General features: G+C 43.7%; 1 protein-coding gene across 3 annotated transcripts in view; it reads left to right on the top strand.

Moving 5' to 3' along the window:
- Positions 1 to 26,017, top strand: part of BAIAP2L2 (BAI1 associated protein 2 like 2) — a 92,316-nt gene that overhangs the window by 4,837 nt on the left and 61,462 nt on the right. For all 3 annotated transcript variants that reach the window (XM_029590154.1, XM_029590155.1, XM_029590156.1), the window contains one exon: positions 2,926 to 3,012. In XM_029590154.1, coding sequence (XP_029446014.1) covers positions 2,926 to 3,012 — 87 coding nt within the window. The remainder of the gene's footprint in view (positions 1 to 2,925; positions 3,013 to 26,017) is intronic.

Here is a 26,017-nt window from a genome sequence, read left to right as displayed (position 1 = left end):
ATACAAGATTCTCTATAGACTGTGATGACCTTTATTGGATCAATGAATGAATTATCAAAAAATGTTTCAGACCCTTCTTCAGATGTGACATCTGAAGAAATCACCCATGTGGTCGCAAAAGCTCATGTATAACATTTTTTTTATAGCTTTTACGTTGTAGGTTTTGCACTCTTCCCAGAATCCCGTGATTGGAATATTACTTTTTGAGTATTAAGTTATCAAATGTTCTATGTACAATTTATTGTTTTCTTATATGCAGAGAGAGAGTGTAAAGCTGAATACATTTATGAAAACAATGTCTTATCAAGTAGATCAGAACTGGTGAGAACCCCATGGTAAAAAATGGGCAGCTCATCACTGGATATGTGCAAAACTCAACAAGTGGCCCTATTCTGTTCTTTTTGGGTCTTTATTCTGGGTTTAGCATTTGGTGCATTTAAGTTATAAATAATATTTTTGTCTTATTTATATTTTGAGGGAGTGAAAGTGGAGGAAAGAGTGAATGGCAGTCTGCTAGGAGGGGAGGGAGTGTGAGTGGAGATCTGAGGGTAGGGGAAGAGAAGATCTACAGGGAAAGGAGGGGCTCGAAGACCAAGGATAAGTCCAGGTGCTGGGGGTGAGGAAATCCCAGGAGCCAGAAGCTCACTGCAGACATGGCTGGTTGGGAAAATCCTGAGTAAGGACACATTTCATTTCGGACTTTCTAATTCAGTTCCTGTGTTTCATCCCCGGCAATCCTATATGAGAGGCAGGACCACTGCGGGGCCTGTTAGTGCATTCGGGCTCACAGGTTCTGCGCTCTGCGACTTCCACTCCTACCATCGGCGGGCTGGCCCTGGTGAGAGGGGGTAAGCAATGATGGAGAGAGGGGTGGGCAGGGGGACAGGAGACAGTGAGGGGAGGAGGGAATAAGGGGTGAGTGTAGGAAAGAGAGGGGTGAGCCAGCCTTGGCTGACCCGAGGAGCAGAGGCCAGGCTCGGTAATCTAGATATATCCAATGTTGCAGCACACAGAACCATCGTGCCAGCCCACCACATCATTTCTGAAAAGGGGATCAAGAGAAGACAGACAAAAGCAGAAAAAAGAAATCTGGATCTGTAATCCTCAACAACAAAAGCAGAAAAAGCATTTTATTTTTAGATCAGTGATTAGAAGATGTAACAGAGTGATCTAGCAGCTGTATGGCTCCAGGTCAATAGGATACAAGATTCTCTATAGACTGTGATGACCTTTATTGGATCAAAAAAATGTTTCAGACCCTTCTTCAGATGTGACATCTGAAGAAATCACCCATGTGGTCGCAAAAGCTCATGTATAACATTTTTTTTATAGCTTTTACGTTGTAGGTTTTGCACTCTTCCCAGAATCCCGTGATTGGAATATTACTTTTTGAGTATTAAGTTATCAAATGTTCTATGTACAATTTATTGTTTTCTTATATGCAGAGAGAGAGTGTAAAGCTGAATACATTTATGAAAACAATGTCTTATCAAGTAGATCAGAACTGGTGAGAACCCCATGGTAAAAAATGGGCAGCTCATCACTGGATATGTGCAAAACTCAACAAGTGGCCCTATTCTGTTCTTTTTGGGTCTTTATTCTGGGTTTAGCATTTGGTGCATTTAAGTTATAAATAATATTTTTGTCTTATTTATATTTTGAGGGAGTGAAAGTGGAGGAAAGAGTGAATGGCAGTCTGCTAGGAGGGGAGGGAGTGTGAGTGGAGATCTGAGGGTAGGGGAAGAGAAGATCTACAGGGAAAGGAGGGGCTCGAAGCCTGAGTGAAGTTATTGAATTGTAGCCCTTCCCCCATTATCAACCCCAAGACCAAGGATAAGTCCAGGTGCTGGGGGTGAGGAAATCCCAGGAGCCAGAAGCTCACTGCAGACATGGCTGGTTGGGAAAATCCTGAGTAAGGACACATTTCATTTCGGACTTTCTAATTCAGTTCCTGTGTTTCATCCCCGGCAATCCTATATGAGAGGCAGGACCACTGCGGGGCCTGTTAGTGCATTCGGGCTCACAGGTTCTGCGCTCTGCGACTTCCACTCCTACCATCGGCGGGCTGGCCCTGGTGAGAGGGGGTAAGCAATGATGGAGAGAGGGGTGGGCAGGGGGACAGGAGACAGTGAGGGGAGGAGGGAATAAGGGGTGAGTGTAGGAAAGAGAGGGGTGAGCCAGCCTTGGCTGACCCGAGGAGCAGAGGCCAGGCTCGGTAATCTAGATATATCCAATGTTGCAGCACACAGAACCATCGTGCCAGCCCACCACATCATTTCTGAACGATTTTAAGTCATATTCAGCGAAACTTCACGCAGAAAATACCCAGTTAATGATTGGGATTCACGACAATAAGCCTGGATCGGGGGTTTTTCAGTCCATCTCTAACATCTTCATTTGGTTTTAGAATATTAAGCGCTCTAAAACTGGAATCCAGGGATGCGACAGACCAGCTTTGGCCAATCTGATGGGCTCCCAATAGTCAGTGGACCCCTAAAAAGCTCGCTGGCAAACCAACCGGCCTGATACAGCAGCATTTGGAGTACATTTAACTTGTTAAACAAAATGCCCTTCATATATAGCATAGACACAATACAAACCACTTGCTCATTAGATGCCAGGGTTTATTCTCACTTTTCGCTGGTAACCTCACCACTTGCGAGCCACAGAAACCCTCCCTCTTGTTCACGATCGGTAAGAAGGAGAAAGCTCAACGTGATGGGCAACCGTTGCGCAAAGTTGATTCATTGTCTTCAGAATTGTATTTTCTTCATATGCTTGTAAACCAACAACCACGGAAACCTCCCTTCTTCCTCCCCCTCAACCCCAAACATTAAGAGTCACAAATCGCTATGAATTGCGTCCTTGTACTAAGTTATCTCACAGTTGAACTGGTCCCCCTCTTTCTTCCTGCTTGTGTTCCAGCACTATCCAAGGCTGCCGAAGTCTACTTTAATGCGATCAAGAAAATTGGAGAGCAGGCACTCAAGAGCGCTACATCGCAGAGCCTCGGTAAGACGCGCAGCCGCTGCCACGGTCGCTCAGAAATCTAGCTGACATAAATTCAATCAATTTATTTATTTATTTGTCTTTTTTATACCGACATTCGATTTGGCATATCACATCGGTTTACAGAAAAACTCGTAGTATAATATGACAACGGTGTCATATATATTGTAACAGGGAAAAATTGGTCAATACATTGGAACTTAAGTTTGATATACATAGCCACTGTGAAAGTTAATTAACAAATGGAGTTACGCTTGATTAATTACATTGTATCAGGGAAAATTCATTAATAAATTGGAACTTGAGTTTGATTTACATTGAAACTGTGTACCTTAATTAACAGTTGGAGTTACACTTGACTTATATTGAGCGATAGGTGGGGGCAGGGGGGCGGGGCACAGGGTGAACGTGTGGTGTCACTGGTGTGTGGGTTGGAAGGCTTTCTGGAATAGCCAGGTTTTTCAGGGTTTTCTTAAACGTCTGGGTTGAGGGTTCTAGTCTGAGTTGTGTGGGTAGTTTGTTTCATATTGAGGGGCCAGCTATTGAGATGGCGTGTTCCCTGGTTGCGGTACGATGGGCCAGTTTGGTGGATGGGATTGCCAGCAGGCCACTGAGCTTCAGTTGTGCAACAGAAGACAGCCTTTCCTTAAAGGTAGGGATTCCCCTGGCAGTCTAACCATTGCTTGCCATGTGCAGTTGCTGCAACTCTGCATTACAGAAAGCAGTGCAATGTGCTATCCGGATTCAGCAGAAAACTGGGAGTGGAAACCTGTCATCCTGGGATTACCAAATCAGGAAAAAAACAAACAAACCCCAAGGTAAACTGAATACCACGTTCCAGGCAAACCCAGTGATACCGAAACATTGAAATTCACAAAGCGACTAACAAGAATACTTCTACCGGGGGGATACTCATAAATCTACAGGTGCACATTCATAATGAGGCCAATATAAAACAAAAGTGGAAAAGGGATAACTTACCCAGCTAGTTAGCTAAGTTGGATAAGTTAACAGGGATATTCTTTAGCATGAATGTCCCTCTGAATATCCTGGAATAAAGTTATCCGGCAATATGCAGTCAGATAACGCTGAAACCTAACCGGCCCTGTTTGAATATCATTGGTTAGGCTTCAAAGTTATTCAGGAACGTGTTCCCAGATAACTTTAACTGAACCATTTGACATACAGTAAGTGAAGGCTAGCTCCTGATAATCCTCCAACCCACCAAACTATTTTAAAAAAAATGAAGCGGTTGTAGCGCCCTGAGCCCCCGCTCCTTGCACAATATTTTTTCAAAATCACTAAAGTTCCCCTCCTGCTCCCCCCCCCCTCCCAGACTGCCCTTCCTGAAGCCCCAACCAGGAGCTCAGTAGAGTCCTCCCACTCGTGGCCACGTCTAGCATTGCTTTGACAGCATCACTGGAAGTGTACAATAATATCCTTACCGTCAGGTCAAAGCTGGAAGCAGCCGGGATCAGGTAAGACATGACTGTGCTCTTGGTTTGGGAGTCTGAGGTGAGGGCTCGCGGATGTGTGACAGAGATTTCAGGGGTTGAGTAGGAGGGGTCTTGGTGATTTTGAAAAAATATTATAGGGGTTAAGGGGTCAGGCTTGGGGTACTACAGCTACTTCATTTTTATTTTTTTTAATTTGTTGGGTTAGGGGATAGAGGCAGCATCAGGCACTAACCCTCTTTGATATCAATTGTTTTCCAGAGTAGGGGAGTTCTGGGATCTGACCTGAAGGTATACAGATTTATTTTTTTATACCCTGTCCGCACTTAACCAGCTATATCCTCTGAATGTAGCCAGTTAAAGTAATCTGGGAATACATTCCCAGATAAAACTGGGAGTGGAAACCTGTCATCCTAGGATTACATTCCCAGATAATTTTAACTCTGCTCTTGGCCATGTCTAGAGTTAACTAAATAACTTATTTGGCTACTCCAGATATCAGGATTAGCTGGATAAGTTATTCCGCTAGCTCAACTCCACCCCAAAACGCCTCTGAAATGCCTCCTACTTATCTGGATAAATTTTATCTCAAAAGTTATCCAGATAAATGCCTTTAAATATAGACCTCATAGTGTCTAGTACCATCTAGTTCAATCACAGGTCCCCAAAAGGTTTTTGTACATTTTCTTTCATAAATATGCTTATTGAATTAATGGAAAAGTATCCACATATCAAACGCATTAAACATAGCTACTTTCCAACACAGTGTAGCTAACAGAGCCAGAGAGCACCAGAGGCAGACCAGCAGTCCAAATCCTAGATGACTAAGGAACTCTACCATGATGAAACTTCCAATGCGGATTGCATTTCAACATAAAAACATCTGCCTCAGGGGAAAATTCTTCTAGTCCAAGGCAGAAAAATGCATTCATGTGATACCAAGTTTTTCCTTACTCTCGGCTTACAAAATAAAGCCACAGGACAAATAAAGGCCCAACAAAGTTTCTCAGTCAATAAAATAAGCGATTTGCAGGTTCAGATGTCACTTGCCACTTCTTCATTCTTACTTCATCTGCCTCATTCATCCATTCATTCATTTAGCTGATCCTGAAATGGGACTTCCCTCTATGGTCTCAAAGTCACTCCCCTCATTCAGCATTTCAGCTGTCTTGTCTAGCTGATGCCCTTATGATGTCACACTTTCCAAACAATAAGCTTTCAGTATCACACATCTATAGACTGAAGTACAGGGGCCAATTTTGGTCAAAAACTGTAAACAGAAATGCATTCTTGTGGTCTTAGGATATACAAAGACCCAAAACTATATATAAAAGATAAGGATTTTACTAAAAATGGAATTTGATCTTGACTAAGTGGTCATTAGATTTAAGGCTTCTTATGATTGATACTATTACGTTGTAGTCAAATGATATCTGAAAACAATTGGATGATCATTAATTGTCTTAAAAGAACATATGCACTCTTTGACATTTTTTATTCACAGTGTAATCTCAAAAAATCTATGGAGAATTTTAGACTAGAAATCAAGAACTTTAAGATGTTGAAATTCAGTAGAGTTGAGTGACTGTTCAAAGGGCTCTGACTTTGTTGATCTCTGGGGTGAAAGTGTTAAAAAGTTAGAGAGAATGCAAAAAGTTACTTTAGACACAGCAACTGAGGGCTTTAGTGCAGATAGGATGAGTATAGGGACTGGGGGTCCAGTGGATAAATTTAGGATCGGATGTGGATCCAAGAGGAGGGTGATATTTAGGCAGGTACCCCCCAAAATATGGTTTGGGGGAGACCAAGGACTTGCCTACAGGGAAAATAACTTTAAAACAAGCATGCGTGCTCCCACATAAGTGCGTATGTGGGTGCGAGCTCACATACATTAGAATCTTAAATCGTCCAAGCAAGTACATGCGTACGTGTGTTCCTAATTTTAAGTGGGTACGCAAGGAAACGTTATTAGCGTATCTTTTCTTATGGCTTGTTCGCTTTTACGCATGCAAGTGCGCACATTTTAAAACATGCACGCGTGAAGGAAACAACCAGTTTGCCCAGTCTATCTTTAGGTAATCCAGACCCCTCTGGTTCTTCAGCCAACACTCTCCCCAGTTTACCCAGACCCCCTCACCCTGTCAGTTTTGGGCTATAACGAGTTTTATTCAGACTTACACATGAAAAAAAAAGCAGATGTAAATATGAGCGCATAGATGTTGATCCCTCCCTGGTACGCCACTGATCAACCTCTAACCAGCCCTTTTCTTTCTCGCTTCCTGTTGCTCGCACAAGCACACATATACGCACGTAACTTGCCGGTTTTAAAATAAGAATTGCGCTCGGCCCATATACTTGCATATAAGGGCCTTTTAATGCGACCAACTCTTTTACAATTCGCCCCCCAGGGATTTGTTATAATTTGCTGAAAAATAAATAAATGGACTGTTTTGACAGACTTCTCTAAAGATAACCCTCGAGTGATTTAGCCTGCTGACAAAGCTGTGGGGCAGAGTTGTGCTTTCTCTATTGATATGTGTGAGGGAGACAGAAGGACAACGTTTGGATATTGTTTGTCATAAGAAACTCTCATGTAATACAATTTATAAAACACTAACCGAGATTAAATTACCCGTTACAATGGGCAGAACAGCTGGGTACTTTATTTTATTTATTTGGTACATTTATTGTTTGCTAATCTAAGATAATTTGCTCATAGTAGATTACAAATAAAGGCTAAAGAATATCTGTTCTTATTATTACATGTCCCAGGATGCTGGGGATATAAGACTTGCCAAAGATACATAAATTTACCTGCCTGGGAGACCATTTGCTTCTGCAATTGGATCTCTTCTAGAATCTTTGTCCACATTTGTAGATCTTTTTTTTTTTTTTTTTAATATTTATTGCTAGGATTCTATTATTTGTTAGAGACTCCAATCACATGATTCACGTCCTGGCTCAGCTTGTACCAGCCCCCTTCTGCCTGGTTAATTACCTTGGATGTCTTTTATAGACTCTCATCCTGCATGAGATGATGTTGATGATCGTTAAGGATACAATGAGCTCTTGCCATGGCTGGACATTGGAGAGCTCACTTGGAACTCATTTATCAATTAGCCTTAATTGCTCTGTGTAAAAAAAATATATTCCTCTTTAATCAGACATTCTACCTGCCAATGGGGACAATGAAAACTCCAGTTGCAGCAAATCTCTTTGAGAACGTTTAGCTTATGTAACATACTTCAAAACATAAGATCATCTCTTGGAAAAAAAATAGTGATATCTTTCTTTTCTGGAAAGGTGATTCTCAGGAATTGGATGGCTTTTTGTGGTGGCTTAGTTCTTGTGATTACAAATCTCCTGTTTTCTATGCACAAGCATCAATCATATTTTCTTTTTTGGATATTATGATTAAAACAATGGCCAAAGGGTTTTGACTGGGGAGGGGGAATATGAGGCTGGGGACTGGTTGGGGCCGGGTCTGAGGCTGGGGACTGGCTGAGGGAAAGATTCAGGGTTGGTGGCTGGTTGGCTAGCTGGGGGACGCTGGCAAGCAAGACTTTGGGAATGTCTGACTATAGCTATCTTTTTCCAGTTTCTCACTTCTTGAGATAGCTATTGTTTTCTTTACTATACAAAGTCCATAACACACTATAAGCCAGGTAAACTAAAGCAAGCTATTGCTGTCCCTGGAGTGAGTAACAGGAAGTAGATCTGCTTTATGGGGATCTGCCAGGAACTTGCGACCTGGATTGGTCACTGTTGGAAACAGGATGCTGGGCTTGATGGACCCTTGGTCTGACCCAGTAAGGCATGTTCTTATGTTCTTATGGGATGGGGAAGAGAGAGTTGTCTCTACCCCCCACTCGGTCCTGCTCCCTTTCACATCCTTACCCCCTTTCTAGCCTCTTTCTCTCTCATCCTCAGTCCTGAATGCTCTCTTACACACACACAGACCCCTCCCCTATTCACTCACCAGCTTGCAATCTCAGATTCCCTGCCTTCTCCCATCCACCCTCCCTCTACATTACTCTGTTCTGCCCTCCCCATCCCCGGTCCTCTTGTGGAGGCAGTGGGAAAGAAAGAGAGAGAGACTTAGGGACTGGAGAAGGTAGGAAGCAGCTGTACACAAGGAAAAGGAGGAAGTAAGCATTCTAGTTTTGTACTGCATACAGAGTCTGGCTTCTTGGGGCTTCCATTTCAGTTTTTGGCTGCACATTTGTAATTTGTGGTCAACTATTCTGTATTTGGTGAAGGTCTGTCTCTGTTCTGTAAGTGCAACAAAGCTGAGTATTATGCTAGTGTAGTGAGATGTCTAGCAATCCTATTTATTGTGTTCTCCTAACAGGCAGTGTATTGGTGTTCTAGGTCCTGTTGCAATATTTGTAATTCTGCCTTTTCATAGGTAGAGTTGTTGATTTTGCAGTCCTGCTACATAACTATGTGCTGAGTGCATTTTTTATTTTTTGCTGGATTTTGTATTTCACAATGTACCTGGCAGTGAAGGAAGTTTGTGTTTCTGTTACTTAGATGACACCAGAATTGTTTTGTATGGTGAGGTGCTAGGGGAAAATATCCTACTCTCCCAGCATGGATAGAAGGGAGTGTGTGTGTGTGTGTGTGGGGGGGGGGGGGGGGTTGCATCTGTGGATATAGGGCCGGATTTTAAAAAGGTGCAAGTTAGAAAATCGGGTGTACATGTGCGCGCGCCGGGTAGCACGTGCACATGTACACTCGCTCGCACCTTTTTAAAATCTACCCCATAGGGTATATATTTACAGAACTGGAGGTACAGGATGTGTGTTTGGTTTGCCTTGCACATACAATGGCAAGAATGAACCTTACTCTTAAACCAGGGTATTGGGTATGATCTGTCTCAAATTTACTGCTAGTGCTCTTCTTATTACTTGCACTGTGCCAAACACCTTTCTGAAGCGTGTTAAGGTGTAATATATACAGGCAACATATTGAGGTGAGCTTGGAAGCTTTCTTAATTAGATGAGTGGTGCCCAGACATATAGGACCATTTCTGTATCTTTAGGCCACATTTTCTTGGTCACTGATTGCAACTCTTAGTACTTGATCAGAACAGAGTGGAATAGAGGGAGGGTGGATGGCAGAAGACGGGGAATCTGAGATTGCAAGCTGGTGAGTATAGAGGAGGGTGTGTCGCTTAGTACTGACATTTCTCTTAGTATCGCTGTTTTTATTCTTTTCTCCTTTAGCACTATGTCTGGTTTTCTAGCATTAAGCATTTTATTGGTTGATCTGGCAATGAATAATTATATTCTATGATTTATGCAAAAATTGTATGTAAGAAAGAATGACATTAACTGTAAACGTAAAGTAAGAAGTTGGTAGTGGGATTTAGGGGCAGAGCTGGAGGTGGAGTTGAGGGCGAGCTTGGCTGCGTCCCCCAACCAAAAAGGCATTTCACTGTCCCTGAGTCCCCGTGATGATAAAACATTCTAAAAATAAACCCTCCCACCAAATTGTGTCAAATAATGCTTCTCCCCCACAATTTTCTTGTGGGGGAGAAGCATTTGTTATCACTTCAGCAGGATTTTATACCCATTCTCTAAAATAATTGGTCACTTTGATTCTTGACTCCTTCTCTTTTCAGTTTCTTTCCATTGCACATCAGAGAGAGAGAGTGCAGGTGAACTCTTCCCCCAGGTGACCCCATACTAAAAAGCAGGTTTTAAAGTTTCCCTTTCCAGATCAGGGGTTTGGTATATTAACCCTTTGGTGGAATCTTGAGAGAGGCAAATCTCCTCTAATTGAGATTTTGAAACCCTAGTAAGTATTTCTTGATCCCAGGCTTCTGTGGAAAGTGCCTTGTCTGAACAGAAGCACAGCAGCCCTTATTACTCAGCTGGTCTTTGAAAGGCTAACAACCTGCCCTCCTTAAGCATCTGCCCTAGAGTTCTCCGGCTTAGATTTTCCTACCGTACAAATGTTTCAGATTCCATGCTGCTATTTCTGGAATGGAATATTTAAAACCATATCCGGTGGCAGGTTGACAGTTCAGTAGAGGAGAATGCGCCTCCGTTATCTAAGGCAGTTTATGTTTTGGCAGAAACCGCTCCTCTCCAGCAAGTGCTATCTGAGACAGGGTGTCCATTGGAAGGGGCCCCTGTTAGTCAGCTTTGCAGTGAAACTGGACAATAATCTGGTCCATGGGTCTCTTTTTTTTTTTCTGGAATATTGCTAAACTTTTTATGGGATGCTGCATCAGAATTTTCCCTGATGTTTCTTGCATGAAACAAGGTATAGAAAGGCATCCACTCCGAGAGTTTTGGGTTGGGTACCACCTTTGCCCTGAAGTACCCTGCTAGGTGTTATATTTCCTATGAAAATGTTAATTGCATTTTCTTGGACCCAAGTTGATCTCTAAACCAAGAGGGGGTTACAGTAATAAGATGGTTCCCGGGCCAATGAAATAAACTAATCATTACCTAAGAAAAGGTTGTATAAGGGTACCCACTGGCCCCTTACTAGGTAAACATATTTCTCCACTAGGGGGTGCATATGAATAAGGAGAGGCGGAGTGCGTATAATACAGACACAGCCCAATGGGGGATGCCTGAGGTTTGGTGGGTCTGATAAAAGTAATGGTTCAGAAAGTTTTGGGGCTTTCTCCTTTGTAGTGGATCCAGGGCCCAAGGTCAGATCCTCTAGGTCTCAAGAGAGTGAAGTCCCTAATACAGGGGTCACAGCAGAAGTCCCTGGGGGCCACTGTCCTCCTGGATTTCCCTTACCTTTCTCTTGCACTGGCCACAACACTGCGGTAATCCACCAAGGGGACCAGGGTTCAAGCGGCAGAGAGGAGGACAAGCCTCTCTGGCTCTAAGCTCCTGGGGGCAGGTACCTTGTATGGTAACTCACAACCAAACAGTCTTTCTTCCACTCGTACTGATGCAGGCAGATCTCTCAGTTCAGCAGGCTGGTTCTTGAAGTGTAAAAAAAAAACCAGGCAGAGGCTTGGAATGGTGTTCAACAAAAATAGTTTTACTGTAACTTAAAAAATAAAGTTCCAACAGGAATGGTAAAATCATCAAAAAGAAGGCAACTCCAAGCATTGCAGTCTCTGTCCAGGTCAGCCTCTGAAGCAGTGTCCCAATGTCCAAGTCTCTCCCCACCAACGGGAAAGGAAAAACCTCTCTCCAAAAGTAAGACGGGGGAGCCGGTGGTAGAAAAACAAACGCCCTCCTTCAAAACAAGATGACAACAAAACCTCTGCACAAACTAAGGTCGTCTTCTCCTTAGAGGTCACTGCAGTCTCCACTTTTGCTGGACACAGGGTGAAGTAGCACCTCGGGCAACTGCTGGCTTCACCTCGACTGGCAGTGGGGCAAATGCACCCAATCCTGTCCCTTCAAGCACGGGAGTTCCCTCCTGAACTGAGAATAGGTCACCTCCAACCAAAGCCTACATCCAACCTCACCTTCCTCATGCTCAACCCAGCTTATAAAGGGCAGCTCAGCCAATCTCAAAAGAAGGGGGAATGGCCAATCAACTGGGGAGGAGCTAAAAATGCAAAACTCTCCCAGCAGATGGGGAAAAAAAGAGAAAACATCTAGTAAGGGGCGAAGCTTTCCTTACACTATTATCATTTATTTCACTTGATTCATTGCAATGTCATACAAAGTAAATAAAGCCATGTACAGGTTAAAATGAAAGACAAATAAAAAAAAACAACCCAATTGATTTCCATAAGATAACACAAAAAGAATAATAATAATATAAAATTGTAGTAATAGAAAACATTAAAGGCTCTGAAATCTCCTGCTGCTTTCTTTTGTGAACCAAGAGTGAGGAAGTACATAGGTGACGCTGCTGCTGGAGAGCGTTTTTCTGCCGTGGGACTAGAAGAACATTTCCCTGAATCAGATGTTTTATGTAGAAATGTAGCCCATGTTGGTGGCAAAGTCTCCTGCTCATCTAGCATTCCTTGAGATTACTGGGCGTGGGCACCTTGAGGCCTCGGGTCCCATTATATGCTGTGCTGGAAAGTATCATTTTACATTTGATATGTGGACACTTTGAGGTTTTCTTTTGCATGGATATAATAAGCATATTTATAAAATACAAAGATAAACAAATGTTTTTTAGGGACCTGTGATTAAACTATATGGTGTTAGCCAAATGTGTGCCTCTGAAATTATGAGTACCCTCTTATAAACGTCATTTTGTTAGCCCTTTTATGAATTTCAGCTTTTCGAAAGCACCAGGTTTGATCCCAGGGTTACCTCGAGGTCATCACGGACAAGCTAAGCTCATCTTGGTTTATGGTTTTAACCGACTCTTTTCTATGGACTTGCAAGTTTCGGTTCCTCTAAAGCAGGGGTGGGAGAACCTCTGGTCTGTGACTCAATCTCATCTGGGCCCGTGGCAAGATCTCCGCTCCCCCAGCCCACCAAAGCTGCTGAGCTCAGCGGGACCTCCTGTTCTGCTCCTGCTCGCCACTGCTGCCCCCGTTTCTGGATTTGTTGCCCGGCGGGGCTGTGTCATTGGAGAAGGATCCCACACCCCAGTCCCACTGGCAGGCTGCAGCCTTCCCCCATCCCTGCTTTATGGAAAGCAGAGCTACAAGTCCAGAGATGCTACCTCCCTCCAGGTCAGCTGAACAGGTTGACCCAGTCCTGATCTTGCTTCACGGCATGCACTGACTTCCTTGTAGTTCTGATTTGTCCCATTGATTTGACCTAAGAAAATGTTGACCCGAGAGTAAGGTCGCAAGCAGCAGCCCCTTCTTGCCTGTCCCTGGTGACCTGGAGCCACCTGATAACTCAGTTCTAATGCAGAATTGGCCAGTATGTTAAAAGAAGTCACTGGCAGAATGAAATGTTTTATTTGTTTATTTACTAAAATGTAAGTTGACTATTTCAAAAGAACTCCAAGCAGCATCTGCACCGACGGTAGCTGAGACAATGAACATTGCAGAGTTAACACATTGCATTGAAACACAGAGCATGGTGTATGCTTTACCTATTGACCATTTCAGTGGCTGCCTCCATCTGGTTTATATCTCTTCGAATGTGTGGTGCGCATGGGCTGGCCTTGAATTGGTTCCCCGGGGGGTTCAAGGGCCCTGCTCTTGGCAGGAGGAGCTATTCCCCCTCCCGAGGACTGCCTTTCAGCTACTTCTCTACTGGCCGTGTCACCTGCTGCCTTGTTTCCCTGTCCTGATTAGCCCAGCAGGGACCGGCCCTTATCTGTCAGGAGATTTCTGCCCCAAATCAGGTTCCCTGCTGGTTCATTGATTGCCTGCGTTTCTTGCTTTCTGGATCCGGTCCTCCATGTTTTTAATTCCTGGATGCCCGTGCTTCTTCCATGTTCCTGGATCCTTGCTCCAGTCCTCGCCTGACGTGAATTCCTGTTATCTGGATTTCTTGGACTATGTATTTCCTACCTCTCCTTGAACTGCTTTGGTTTCCTCTTGTTAAGATATAGTGAAATTAAAGTAACCTTGTTCAGCCTCCTGTTGTTCATAGTCTATATTTGGCAGACATGAGTCCCAAGGATCTCCAGTTTATGGGGTCTGCCCACATCTTAGCCCAGGGATTCCTTGTCATTCGCTGCTGGCTATTCTTCTCCCTGTGAACCCAAATATCTTCCTGTTCGGCTACCTTAAGATCATTAGATATGATCAACCCCAGCTCTCGCTTCTGTTTTATGCACAAAAGAAATTGACCCCCTATATTGTACTGCTCTCTTATCATTTTTCTCAAATGCATGACCCAGAAAACAAAACGGAAGCCAATCCAAAATGGCACAGTAGCAACCAGGAAGCACAGATCGGATGAAACAAGGATTCGTTTATTAATTAGTGGTCAAATAGCCCAACTCTGGTCGGATTTTGCTCATTTAAGTGCGCTGCATCAGGGGCTGCTGACGTTCAGACACTTTGCATCACTTCCGGTCTGAGACGCTGAGATTCTGTGCGTGCCCAGGTCGGGAGAATTTTTCTCAATTAGGCCCGCTCAGCTTTAATACAAAGGACCAACCAAAGACGGATGACTTAGTTCATGTGATTTCTGCCACTCAGATGCTACATGCACTCCAATGGGTACAATACTTATATATATATATAAGAGCAACATTGTCGGGCGGATTTTAAGGGCCTTGCGCGCCGGCGCGCCTATTTTCCATAGGCCGCCGGCGCGCGCAGAGCCCCGGGACGCGCGTAGGTCCCGGGGTTTTTGGAAGGGGGCGTGTCGGGGGCGGGACCCGATGACGCTGCATTTCGGGGGCGGGGTGTGGTGTTTTGGGGGCGGGACCTGGGGCGTGGCGCCGGCCGGGGGCGTGGTCCAGGCCTCCGGACCAGCCCCAGGGTCGGAGGACGGCGCGCCAGCACTCCGCTGGCACTCGTAGATTTACGTCTGCTTCTCGCAGGCGTAAATCTACGGACAAAGGTAAGGGGGGGGGGTTAGGTAGAGGAAGGGAGGGGAAGGTGAGGGGAGGGCGAAAGAGAGTTCCCTCTGAGGCCGCTCCGCACTCCGATTTCGGAGCGGCCTCGGAGGGAGCGGAGGCAGGCTGCGCGGCTCGGCGCGCGCCGGCTGCCCAAAATCGGCAGCCTTGCGCGCGCCGATCCAGGATTTTAGAGGATACGCGCGGCTATGCGCGTATCTTATAAAATCCAGCGTACTTTTGTTTGCGCCTGCTGCGCAAACAAAAGTACGTGATCGCGCTGTTTTTAAAAATCTACCCCTGTATCTAGGAAATTGGTTACACCATTAAGAATAAGTGTCTGAACATCAGAAGCCCCTGATGCAGCTCACTTAAATGAGCGAAACTCGACCAGAGTTGGGCTATTTGACCACTAATTAATAAACGAATCCTTGTTTCATCCGATCTGTGTTTCCTGGTTGCTACTGTCCCAAATGCGTGATCCTGCATTTTTTGAGCATTAAATCTTAGCTGCTAAACTCTAGACCATTTATCAACTTTCACTAGATCCCTCTTCATGTTTTTCATACCTTCCAGGGTATCTATCCTCTAATAGATTTTGGTATCGTCTATAAATGGTGGACCTTCCCTGACAGTCTTTCCTTAATATTATTTACAAAAATGTTGAAGAGAGCCGAGGACCAGTCCCTGTGGCACACCACTGGTATCCCCTCTTTCCTCAGAGTGAACTCTATTTGTTACTGCCCTTTGTTGCCTCCCGCTCAACCAGTTTCTAACCCATTCAGTCATTTTAGGGCCCGCTTGCTTATAAATTGCCTATGTGGAACTGTATCAAAGGCCTTGCTGAAATCCAATTGCACTACATCTAGCACTTTTCTCTGATCTCTCTCTGGTCACCCAAAGAAATTGATTAGATTTGTCTGACAAAACCTACCATTTGCAAAACCTTGCTGCCTTGGATCTTGTACTCCACTGGATTCCAGAAACTGTGCTATGCTCTGTTATAGCTGCAATTTCATTAATTTGCTCACCCCAGCGATCAGACTAGCTTAAAGTTCCCAATCTCTTCCTTACTTTCACTTTTATGAAGAGGAATCGTATCTACCTGTCTCCATCCCATTAGAACCACTTTTGATTATAAAGAAATGTTGAAACGTTCAGATACTGGAGCTGCCAGAAGTTTCCTAATTACCCATAATATACTTGTGTAACTTCCTCTCTGGTGGAGGGTTCCTAATGCAGGGGCTACAGTAACGTCTCAGGGCTGTCTTTACTCTCCTGCTGGATCTCCAAAAATATTCTTGCACCAAACTTTTAGCCCTGGGTCTGGGGTTCTCCAGTGAGGAGGAGGCCTAAGCCTCTGTTATCCTAGGTGCTGTGGTGGCATAACCAGGCTTCACAGTCACTCTCACATTTAGCCTGATATCACAATGAGGGGGTCAGTCGATCCAAGAGGACACATTTGAATAAAAAAAAGCCCAGAGTCCAATGTTGGTGTTCAAATAATAAAAATGTTTACTTAAGCTGAAAAAATAATATCTAGGCAATGATTCCAAAAATCATAAGTAAGAGGAGTAAAATACAAATCAAGAAAAAATAGATTTCTCTGTCCATAGTGCTTCTGTTGATGACCCTCCTTCTCTCACTGTTTCCTTATAGGTCCAAAATGCCTTCCCCAACAAAGGTTGTACAGTAAATTCTCCTCCAGATCCAACATTCACTAGGGATGCTGAAAACACTTTCCCCACCTTCAAAAATAGATTGAATCTCAAAATTCTTCTCAAACTTCTCCAAAGTCCAACCTGTCTTTCACCTTGCTGTGTTAACTGGGCACAAGATGCAAAAACATGGAACCAGTCCTTCCTTCCAGGAGGTCCTCCCTCTCAGTCAGGAGCCGATCCAAACATCCAAAAGTCCTCTTTCAAAATCCTCAAAAACTCTTAAGTCTCCAAAATCCTCTTCATTTGACTGGGCCTCGAGAACCTACCCAAAACATTTCTTCTTCACTGTGAGATCCAGGGATCATCTCCTTATTGTCTTCATTATCTCCTAACTCACTCTGCGTCTCCTAACCCTCTGCTCTCTGCAGTCTCGCCTTCCCTCTGACTTTTGCACGTGCTCAGTGAGACCCATCCCAAAAAGAGAATGGCCCAAAAGTTGGAGAGGTGCAGGATATGCAAAAAGCCTACCTCAAAACCCCAAGATCATGACTGGGAAAATATCGGTGTGAGCTCTAATCCCCACTATTCTTGGATGCATCTATTCAGCCCCATTGCTTTCTCTACTTTTAGTTTAGCTAGCTCCTCACAGTCTATGGTAAATTGTTTAAGGTCTACCTCACTTTCATTGCTATTTGTGGAAGTTTTCGGTGGTCCTACTGCAAGCCCTTCTTCAGTAGCTGCGATTAAAAAAAGGTTTGGAGAAGTTCCTGGAGGAAAAGTCCATAAACCATTATTAAGGCAGAGTTGCAGAAATCCACTGCTTATTCTTGGGATAAGCAGCTTGGAATCTCTCTCTACTCCTTGGGATCCTGCCAGGTACTTGTGACCTGGCTTGGCCACTGTTGGAAACAGGATAGTGGGGTGGATGAACCCTTGGTCTGACCCAGTATGGCAACTTCTTATGTTCTTAACACTGAACAGAAATATTTATTAAGCAATTCCACTTTCTCCTTGTCAGCCTCTACATATTTCTGCCCTTCCCCTCTGAGTCTTACAGTCCTACTTTTTCACTACCTCCCATCACTAACATATCTAAAAAAAAAAAATAAAAAAAGGCGGACTTGTCCCCCTGTGATACTGTATTAGCTATTTTCTTCCATTTTCACTTTCACTCTCCGACTACTTTCCTGACTTATCTTGGCTTTTCCAAATATTGTTGCTTCTTTTCCTCTTTCTACAATCTCTAGTAGTTTAGGAATATTAAACTTTTCTCCCTTACCTTTTCTGCCAATTCTTTAGTTTAATAACATACACATTTTTGCTATTTTTTTTTTTTTGACACCATAAAATCTATATTTGTCCTTTTGGCAACTGAAACTATTTCAAATTCCCAGTGCGATCACTGAGAAAAAAAGCATAGTTATCCAGTCATATAATTTGCCTATTTCCTGGTCTGTGTCCTTTGCTCCCACATTTGGAAATAAAAATGTGGGTGGTGCTTTTTTGACCCTTAAGCCCTGCAAAGGATGGAAAGGGAGAGTCTTAGGCTGGTTGGGGTCTCTCCTCAGTGTCTTTGACTTGCTGTAGAGGTTTTTCTGTGCATAAGAAGGCCTTGACTTGATGTTACCAGACATTCCAGATTTGGGGGGTCTGTCCTTGTCATACGAGCAGCATCCCCAGCTATTCTTGGTCCACAGATCTGTCCCCGATTGCTCTCTCAGCCGCATTCCTCCACTCCCTTGTCCCTGTGGCACTGATTGGCTGCAATTCTTCCCATAAGTGGAAGGTGGAAGGGGAGTAGTTTAGACAGCATTTGGAGACCGAGCAGACCCGTCTCTTCCTGTCCTTACTCCCAAGCAGAATTATGGGCAATTAGGGCTGCACGCCCCGAAAATAAACATCCCAGTTCTTGTGCATGTGTGTACTCGTATGAAATATTCCTTCTATTGTTCCTCTTATTCCCTCCACCTGGGCCATGGCTTGTGATGTTGTGTGGAGCCGGGAGGCTGTGAGGAAAGGAGAACAGATTAGTGACTCTCCCTCCTCTCCGCACTGCCACCTTCCTTTCCTGCCGGTGAATGGAGATTGCAGCCCCTCTGTGCTTTAGTGAGGGGAAGGAGGAACTGCAAGTCCATGCACGCAATGACTGAAAAGCCAGAAATGGTCCAGCTTCTCCCTACAAAATGTCCCTGGTAATCTGATAGGGGCTCGGAGTGGCCCCTAGGGTCCAGGCCCAATGGCTACCATCTTCCAGCCCAGTCATGTGATGGGGTAAGGACCAAGCAGAGCCATTTTGGAAAATAGTAGCCATTGGGCCTAGGGCCTAGGAGATGCTCCTGGTCCTCATTGGACTACAAGGGACATTGTAGTGAGTGGAGGGGGGGTCTGGGAGGTCTGGGCAGCCACGAGACCACCAAGGCTTCTTTGTCAAAAAGGTGGGGGGGGGGGCACGTTCTGGGGCCACTAGACCACCAGGACTACCTTCCTGTGTGAGGGGGACCAGGGTTGGAGGTCCTGGCCTCCAGGACCGGATGATTTTAATAAAAGGAAGGACACTACAAAATTACTTAAAAAAATTTTTTTTTCACAACGGCTGCCTCGAAGGGCAACGGGAGAAGGGGGTCTATGCGGACCTCCATCCCTGCAGAAGAATCTCTCCGGGCATGATTTTCAAAAGTATTAATGTACATAAAACCCAGTCTTAGGCATGTAAATGGGCTTTTGAAAATTGCTCAGGAGGTAAAAGTCAATCAATGAACCAGCAGGGAACATGTAAAAGTCCTCGTGTAACTCTCGCACGTATGTTTATGCGAACAGGAAATCGGCATTCTGGAGGGGGGGGGGGGAGGGAGAGGATTTGGAGTGGGGAAATCATTTACACATATAGGGGTAGATTTTCAAAAGCCTTTGCGCGTAAATCGCCTTACGCGCGCCAGGCCTATTTTGAAAAGGCCCGGCCACACGTAATTCCCTGGGCCGAAGAAATGGGACGGTGCGGGGGAGGGACAGGGCTTGGTGGGGCGAGCTCAAGGCCCCGCTGTGCTGGAGGATTGAGTGGCGGCAGGCTGCCAGCGCGCGCAACCTACACCTGCTTCGAGGAGGCTCAAGTGGTAAGTTAAAACTTTTGGGGGGGCTAGATTAGGGCTTGGGGGCGGGAAGGTTAGGGGAAAGGGTAGGAAGGATAGATTAGGGGGTAGGGAAGTTCCCTCCCAGGCCGATCCTAAATTGGAACGGCCTGGGAGGGAGCGGGGGAAGGCCGCGGATGTCGGCGCGCGCATGTTATAAAATTGGGCATCCATGTGCACACGCCAGGTAGCGTGCGCACATGGACGCATATGCACAACCTTTTAAAATGTACCCCTAGTTTGGATTTTTAGAAGTATGTGCATAAATGTATGCCCAGATTTGCACCTGCTCTGGAGCAGGTGTAATTGTGTGCACGTATGCCTGGTAGGGTTTCCATGCACAATCCTAATTTTCAAAATGGACTTACACAAATAAATCTACTTTAAAAATTTGAGCTAACGTCTGCAGGTACATTTAATGCTCTTTTGCTCTAGAACAGATCCTGGTTCCGAAGATGCCTGCCCAGAGATACAATGTCCCAACCTTAGGGGCAAGATAGACTTGGTGAAAGCTCAGGAACTTTTAGCTGAGGGTTGTGATAAATTGCCTATGGATTCTCTTGATTCCAAGGTAGAAACTTTTCAGTCTCTTTGTAAAGATTCTGTGGAGGTATTAGCCCTGGTTTCCATGAACCAGGAAATCGAAAGCAAAGGAAAAAACTGGTTTAAGAGCCAGTTGAAGCAGATGATTGGCTGAAGTCAGGGAGGATGAATATCCAGCTTCTATGGACCTCTTGTTTTAGATTGTATGAATCAGCTATTTTTTTTCCTGCTAAAAATAATTTCTGTACTGAACAAATTCTTAGCACAGGTAATGCTACTAAGGAGCTATTTTTTTTTATTGTTCAAAATGTTTTAGAGCTTCACTGATTATTTTGGACTAAGATTCCATTTCCTTGGATATAGAGGGGGTTGGCAGTATTCTTTCATGATAACATTGCTACCCTCTATAGCGATTTGGGTACTCTGTTTGGGTTGGTTAGTAATGGGATTGACCCTCGGTGGGTGGAACAGAATGTGGGCCTCTTCGAGTCTGATATTTTAGAGAACACGCAGAGACCCACCGTTGTCAGCTTCTAATGCAGTAGGGTTATTGGAAATCCAGAAACGATTGGATAAACTGGCCAAGGGGGTTGCTCCTTGGATTCATGCCTTTAGTAGCTTCTAAAAGGCCTGCCAGAGGCCTTAAGTGTTCTAGCAATTACGGCTAATCAGTCTTTTGCTCAAGGATATTATCCAGAGTCTTTGAAAGCAGCTGCCATTAAAAAAAAAAACTTTGCTGGAAAATACAGGCGTGGATCCTGAAGATCATGTAAATTATCTGCCGGTCTCGATTCTTACAGTTCTTGCCAAATCGTTAGACTCTGTTGTGACTGTTCAACTGAGAGATTTTTTTGGGAAAAAGAGGCATGTTTAGATCTGGTGCAGTCTGGTTTTCACTTGCAGTGCAGGACTGAAACGGCGCTGATTGCCCTTGCATGTGCTATTTTATTTATTTATTTACTTTTATTTTAAACGATGTCTAACCTGCTCTCTACAGTCTAGCTTGAGGCGGTGTACAATAAAAACAGCCACAGCAAAATCTGCTCTTCGTCTGCTGTTGGATCGGGGGGGATCCTTCTCAGTCTGTCAGAAGCCTTTGATATAGAGCATCACCAGCAGCTTTCTCAATGTGTAGACCCCTAGGTCTCCACTATCCAGTTGGACCCTAGCTAGATCCTTAGGCTAGGGTCCAGAACATCCCTGCAGGCAGCTCCCACAGAGGCTTGTCTGGGTTGGTCAGGAGTGCACTATTAAAGCAGGATGTGCACGAGGAACAATGTGGTAGTTTTTTTTGTGGGTTTTGTTTGGAGCTGAGTTGCAGTACTGGAGTTCTCCCTGCCGTTGGGTCCCACAACCTGATACAGGGGAAGTGGTATCCTTCTGGAGAGACTGGAAGAGAAGGAGAGTGTCAAGAAAGATTTCCCATACTGGGCCCCTGGTCTGGAACAAGGTGAAGAGACTGCTCTGGCCAGAATCCCTCCGTCTGGAAGGGAAGGTCGTTGATGAGTGGAAAAGGAGCTTGTGAGAAGAGCTGTTGGGTTTTTTCCTTTTCGAGATTTTTGCTTTTGGAATCCTGCCTAGGAAGATCACTCTTGCCTTGCAAGTTCAGGATAAGGTGCTGTGGTTCTTTTCATCCAGCTAAGGAATGACAGCAGTGACCTGACAGGGAATACTGGAGAAGAAGAAATTAGTAATTTTGCATTCAGGTTTGTTCTTGTTGCTTTGGGAGGAATTTTTCTACCAGTTCCTGCCCACAGAGAAGGAGGAGAGATTTTTGGATTTTGAATACTTTTGAGACTTTCTACCACCAGAAATCCAGCTTAGTCCATCAGAGGAAGAGATAGGAGATCCGCATCCTACTAGGAGCCAACTCTCTATCACTTAAGAGTGCTGGGTCCTTACCTAGTGCATGCCAACCTGAAGGACACTGACTCGGCTATTAATGCTGAGAAAGAGGCACTTTTGGACTCTGTATTTTTGTGTGAAGAATATCTAGAGAATTTTTGTTGTGAATTGGATTTTCAGTGTTTGTCGTTACAGTAAATTTTTGTTGAAAAGCCCACCAGAGCGTACAACATCTTCATTCAAATTCAGAGGTGCTCTAAAGCAAAGATGTCTCACGTCTTTAAAACTGAAGAGAGTTTTAAAGAAGTAAGAGGCTGTGTATGGGTCCCCACTCCCATGAGCCCTAGGGCCCCAGAGGTTTATCCTCCGCCCGCCGGAATGAACCCAAATACCCTGGGGCCTAGTGGACTGTGACTGTAGAGAGAAAAGGGAGTTGTGTGAGAAGAGTGGCTCTGGGGACAACACGTGTCCCTGCATTCCAGAAGGGCCCCCAAAAGGGGGTTACAAACTTCTAGTAGAATATATTTTTGATGGTTCCGTTTTGAGCTGGATAGATTCCTTTCTCACTAATTGAACACAGAATGGAAGCGGGGGTCACAATTTTCTGATTCATGATCTTTAATCAAGAGAATGCCCCAAGGCTCACTATTGTCATTCTTTTTTATTTATTTATTTATTTATTTATTTATAGGTTCTTCTATACCGCGGTACGTATAGTAATACATCACCTCGGTTTACAGTGAAACATTAATTTAGCAACAGGCTTTACATGTAACAGTATAAAATAAACATAAAAACAATTAATAGCAACAGGCTTTACAGAAAAACGTGGGTTTCAAATAATATGCATAAATATCGAACAGTAGAATATTAATAACCATGTATTTGCAGGAGCAAAATATGTCCGAGGCAAACCAACGTCTCATTATATATAATAGCCTGAATTGATATATAATTGATATATAATAGCCTGAATTGAATTTAATGTCTGTCTTCATACCCTGGGTAATAAGAGTACGCCCTTATATACATCCACAAGATATGAGGGCAGTAATTAGGCTTCTGTCCTATTGCACCTAGATTATTGCAACTCTATTTATCTGAGCCTTCCTAAGAGATTAATTGGAAGATTACAGTTGTGAATGTGGCTGCCAGGACTCTTACAAATAATAAACAGTGGGAGAGAGCTACTCCCCTTTTGGTATCACTGCATTAGCTGCCTTTATCCTACTGCATTCATTTTAATTAAAATCCTGACTGACATTTTGGGCCTTAGCTGGTGTTGGCCCTGCTTAGTCGGTGGATAAAATCATTTGATATGTTCCAGGGAGGAGGATGTGTTCAGTTCAGGAATTTAGACTAGTTAGTCCACCAGTTAAAATGATTAAGACTAGGGCTGACCCCTTTTTATGGTATGCATTATTTATTTATTTATTTGAAACTTATATACTGCAGATCAGAATTTCTATGCTGTTTCCACATAAACATTCATAAAGTGATATGCATAAAACAAAAGCAAAACCGAAAACATACTAAAACAAAACAACATGACTACAAAAAAATGAACCAACATAAAACAAGACGTAAAAAGACCACTCACATATACTGTACCACCATTATGTTAAGGAACTCATCTAATTATTTGGAGGTCAATATTCAAAGTGCGGCCACTGAATATGCGCCCATGTTTGGTGGCCACTGCTTAGCCATACGCCCTTATACAGCTAAAATGTATGCACAAAAAAGTAGACATTCATTGGGTGGATCGGGGGCGGAGCGAGTTAGGCGGATAAATTATATTCGAAGTTAGGCATTTAAGTGTACGTCTAAGTTTAGATTGCCCATAGAGCATGTCTAAGCTTAGCCAGGTAGACTTATCAGGTGAAGTGCACACATGTATGCGTATATTCAGCGACTTTGCCGTGCCGCTGTATATACATTGTAATGTAGTTGGATAAGTTATATTTAGCTAAGTTACTTAAATGGCCAGCTTTGAATATTGACCTCTTGATGTTTTGTCAGCAGTTGAAAACCTGGTTGTTTGTTTGTTGATTCCTTAATTGTTTTAGATGATACTGTTATGAGGCTTGGTAGGGTATATTGGCCTGGATTGGATGTGGTAGGAACAGAGGTACATTATTAGAATTAAAGATAAATAGTAATACAATCTGAATTGGGGTTTGGTTCCCCTGTTGGCTATAGAGTTTAATCAGCTTAAGATTGTATTCTTTTCAGAGGGGATCAAGGTGGTGATGAATAGATTTTAATATTTGTTTTTATCTATCTTTGAGATGATATATTTGTTTGATATAATTTTATAATATTTGCTAGTTTAGGTATATCTGTATTAGGATTATGTTATTTGTTTTTATGTTTGTAATCTATTTGAAAGGGTCCTGAGATTTCAGAAGATGGAATCAGGCTGTTATAAAACTACCCTCATAGGGGATAATTTTCAAAGGATTTACAGGCATAGACCCCATTTTTATGCGAGTAAATGTCTTTTAGAAAATTTCACAGGGGATATTGGGTACATAAAAGGGTGCATCAAACTTTGCACATACTTTTCCATGCACTGCAAAGCAGCGCTCTAGCAGGTGAAGTTAGGGGAGGGACAGAATTTATGGGCATATTTTGAATTTTGAAAGTATGCGCATAAGTACACATGCACAAAGTTACACCTGCTTTCAAGCATGTGCATGCATGTCAGTGCCGCTTATGTACACACCTGGGAATTTTTTAGTTTGCTTTCTTTGAAATTCCATCTAAAGTCTGCAGATAAAAAGTCCCCACAGACTTTGGGCGTTTTGAAAATGACTCTCTTAGAAGTTTCTTCTAGTTCCTCTGGCTCTAGTGTCCCATATTTTAGAACTGAATGGAATGCAAAAACCAACATTGTTCGTTGCTTTGTACTTGGGCAGTAATTCACAGATAACAATGTCCAAATTTACATCCAAAACTTTCCTTCAAAATGAAGATTCTGGATCGTTTTCAGAGGCGGTAGAATGTGATTCCTCAGCTGTATCAAGAAATCTTTTCTACTTCTTGCAACTCTTCTTTGCTAATTGTGGCAACATCTCAATGCCTTCTACTACAAGATGTGTCTCCTGTAAAAGTTTGGGCCACTGATCAGTAACTCGCGCTTCAGAACGCTGCTTGTGCTTTTGATTGGCTCCAGCAAATTTCACATCTTGGACATCCCATATAGGGGCCCATGCAATAAAGTGCGCACAGGTTAACCCATGGTTGGACGCGCATTTTGGATGCAGTAGCAATACACCCAATGCAACAAAGGTATTAGTGCGTCCAAAATGCACGCCCAAGCAAATGCGCAGCCATTAGCACTCATCACAAGTAAATTCCATGTAAATGAGGATATTAGCTATTAGCCCCTGATGCAGAAAATCATTGGGTGCCCAATGCACACATTTTCACACGGCTGATTTAACTACAGCACGGAGCTGGCATTAAGTCAATCCGCGAGTGAAGGGCTCAGGAGGAATTAAAAAAAAAAAATAGTGTCCTGTGTGGTTCCTACCTTTATTCTTAAACACATACTTCTTGCGGTGTTTAACAATAAAGGAATAATGTAACAGCTTGATGAAAAAAAAAGTTCTGGACGCAAAATACACACTCTCAAGGCCGATTTCGCCCCTTGAAGTGAGATAAAACAGATGCTCCTTTTTGAGCACCCGTAGTAATATGCAAGCGTACAGCCACATCTCCTGGGTGTCTGTTGCATTTCAGTGCTAGGGATGCACAATTTTCTCCCCAGCGCTTCCTTTTTAACGCACCAGTTCATTTAAATATTACATCGGGCGCCCAGGAGAGGTAGATGTGCGTGCGTTAAAAAAAAAACATGTGCCCAGTTTAGACTCACATTTTTGCCTGCTTCTTATTGCATCGGCCTGATAAGTAGTATGTAACTTTCCATAAATATCCTCAAGCATGACTTAAAATTCAG

Source organism: Rhinatrema bivittatum, chromosome 2, assembly GCF_901001135.1.
Source record: "Rhinatrema bivittatum chromosome 2, aRhiBiv1.1, whole genome shotgun sequence".
NCBI lineage: Eukaryota > Metazoa > Chordata > Amphibia > Gymnophiona > Rhinatrematidae > Rhinatrema > Rhinatrema bivittatum.
Note: the sequence above shows the minus strand (reverse complement) of the source record. Positions and strands in the feature narration are given on the sequence as shown.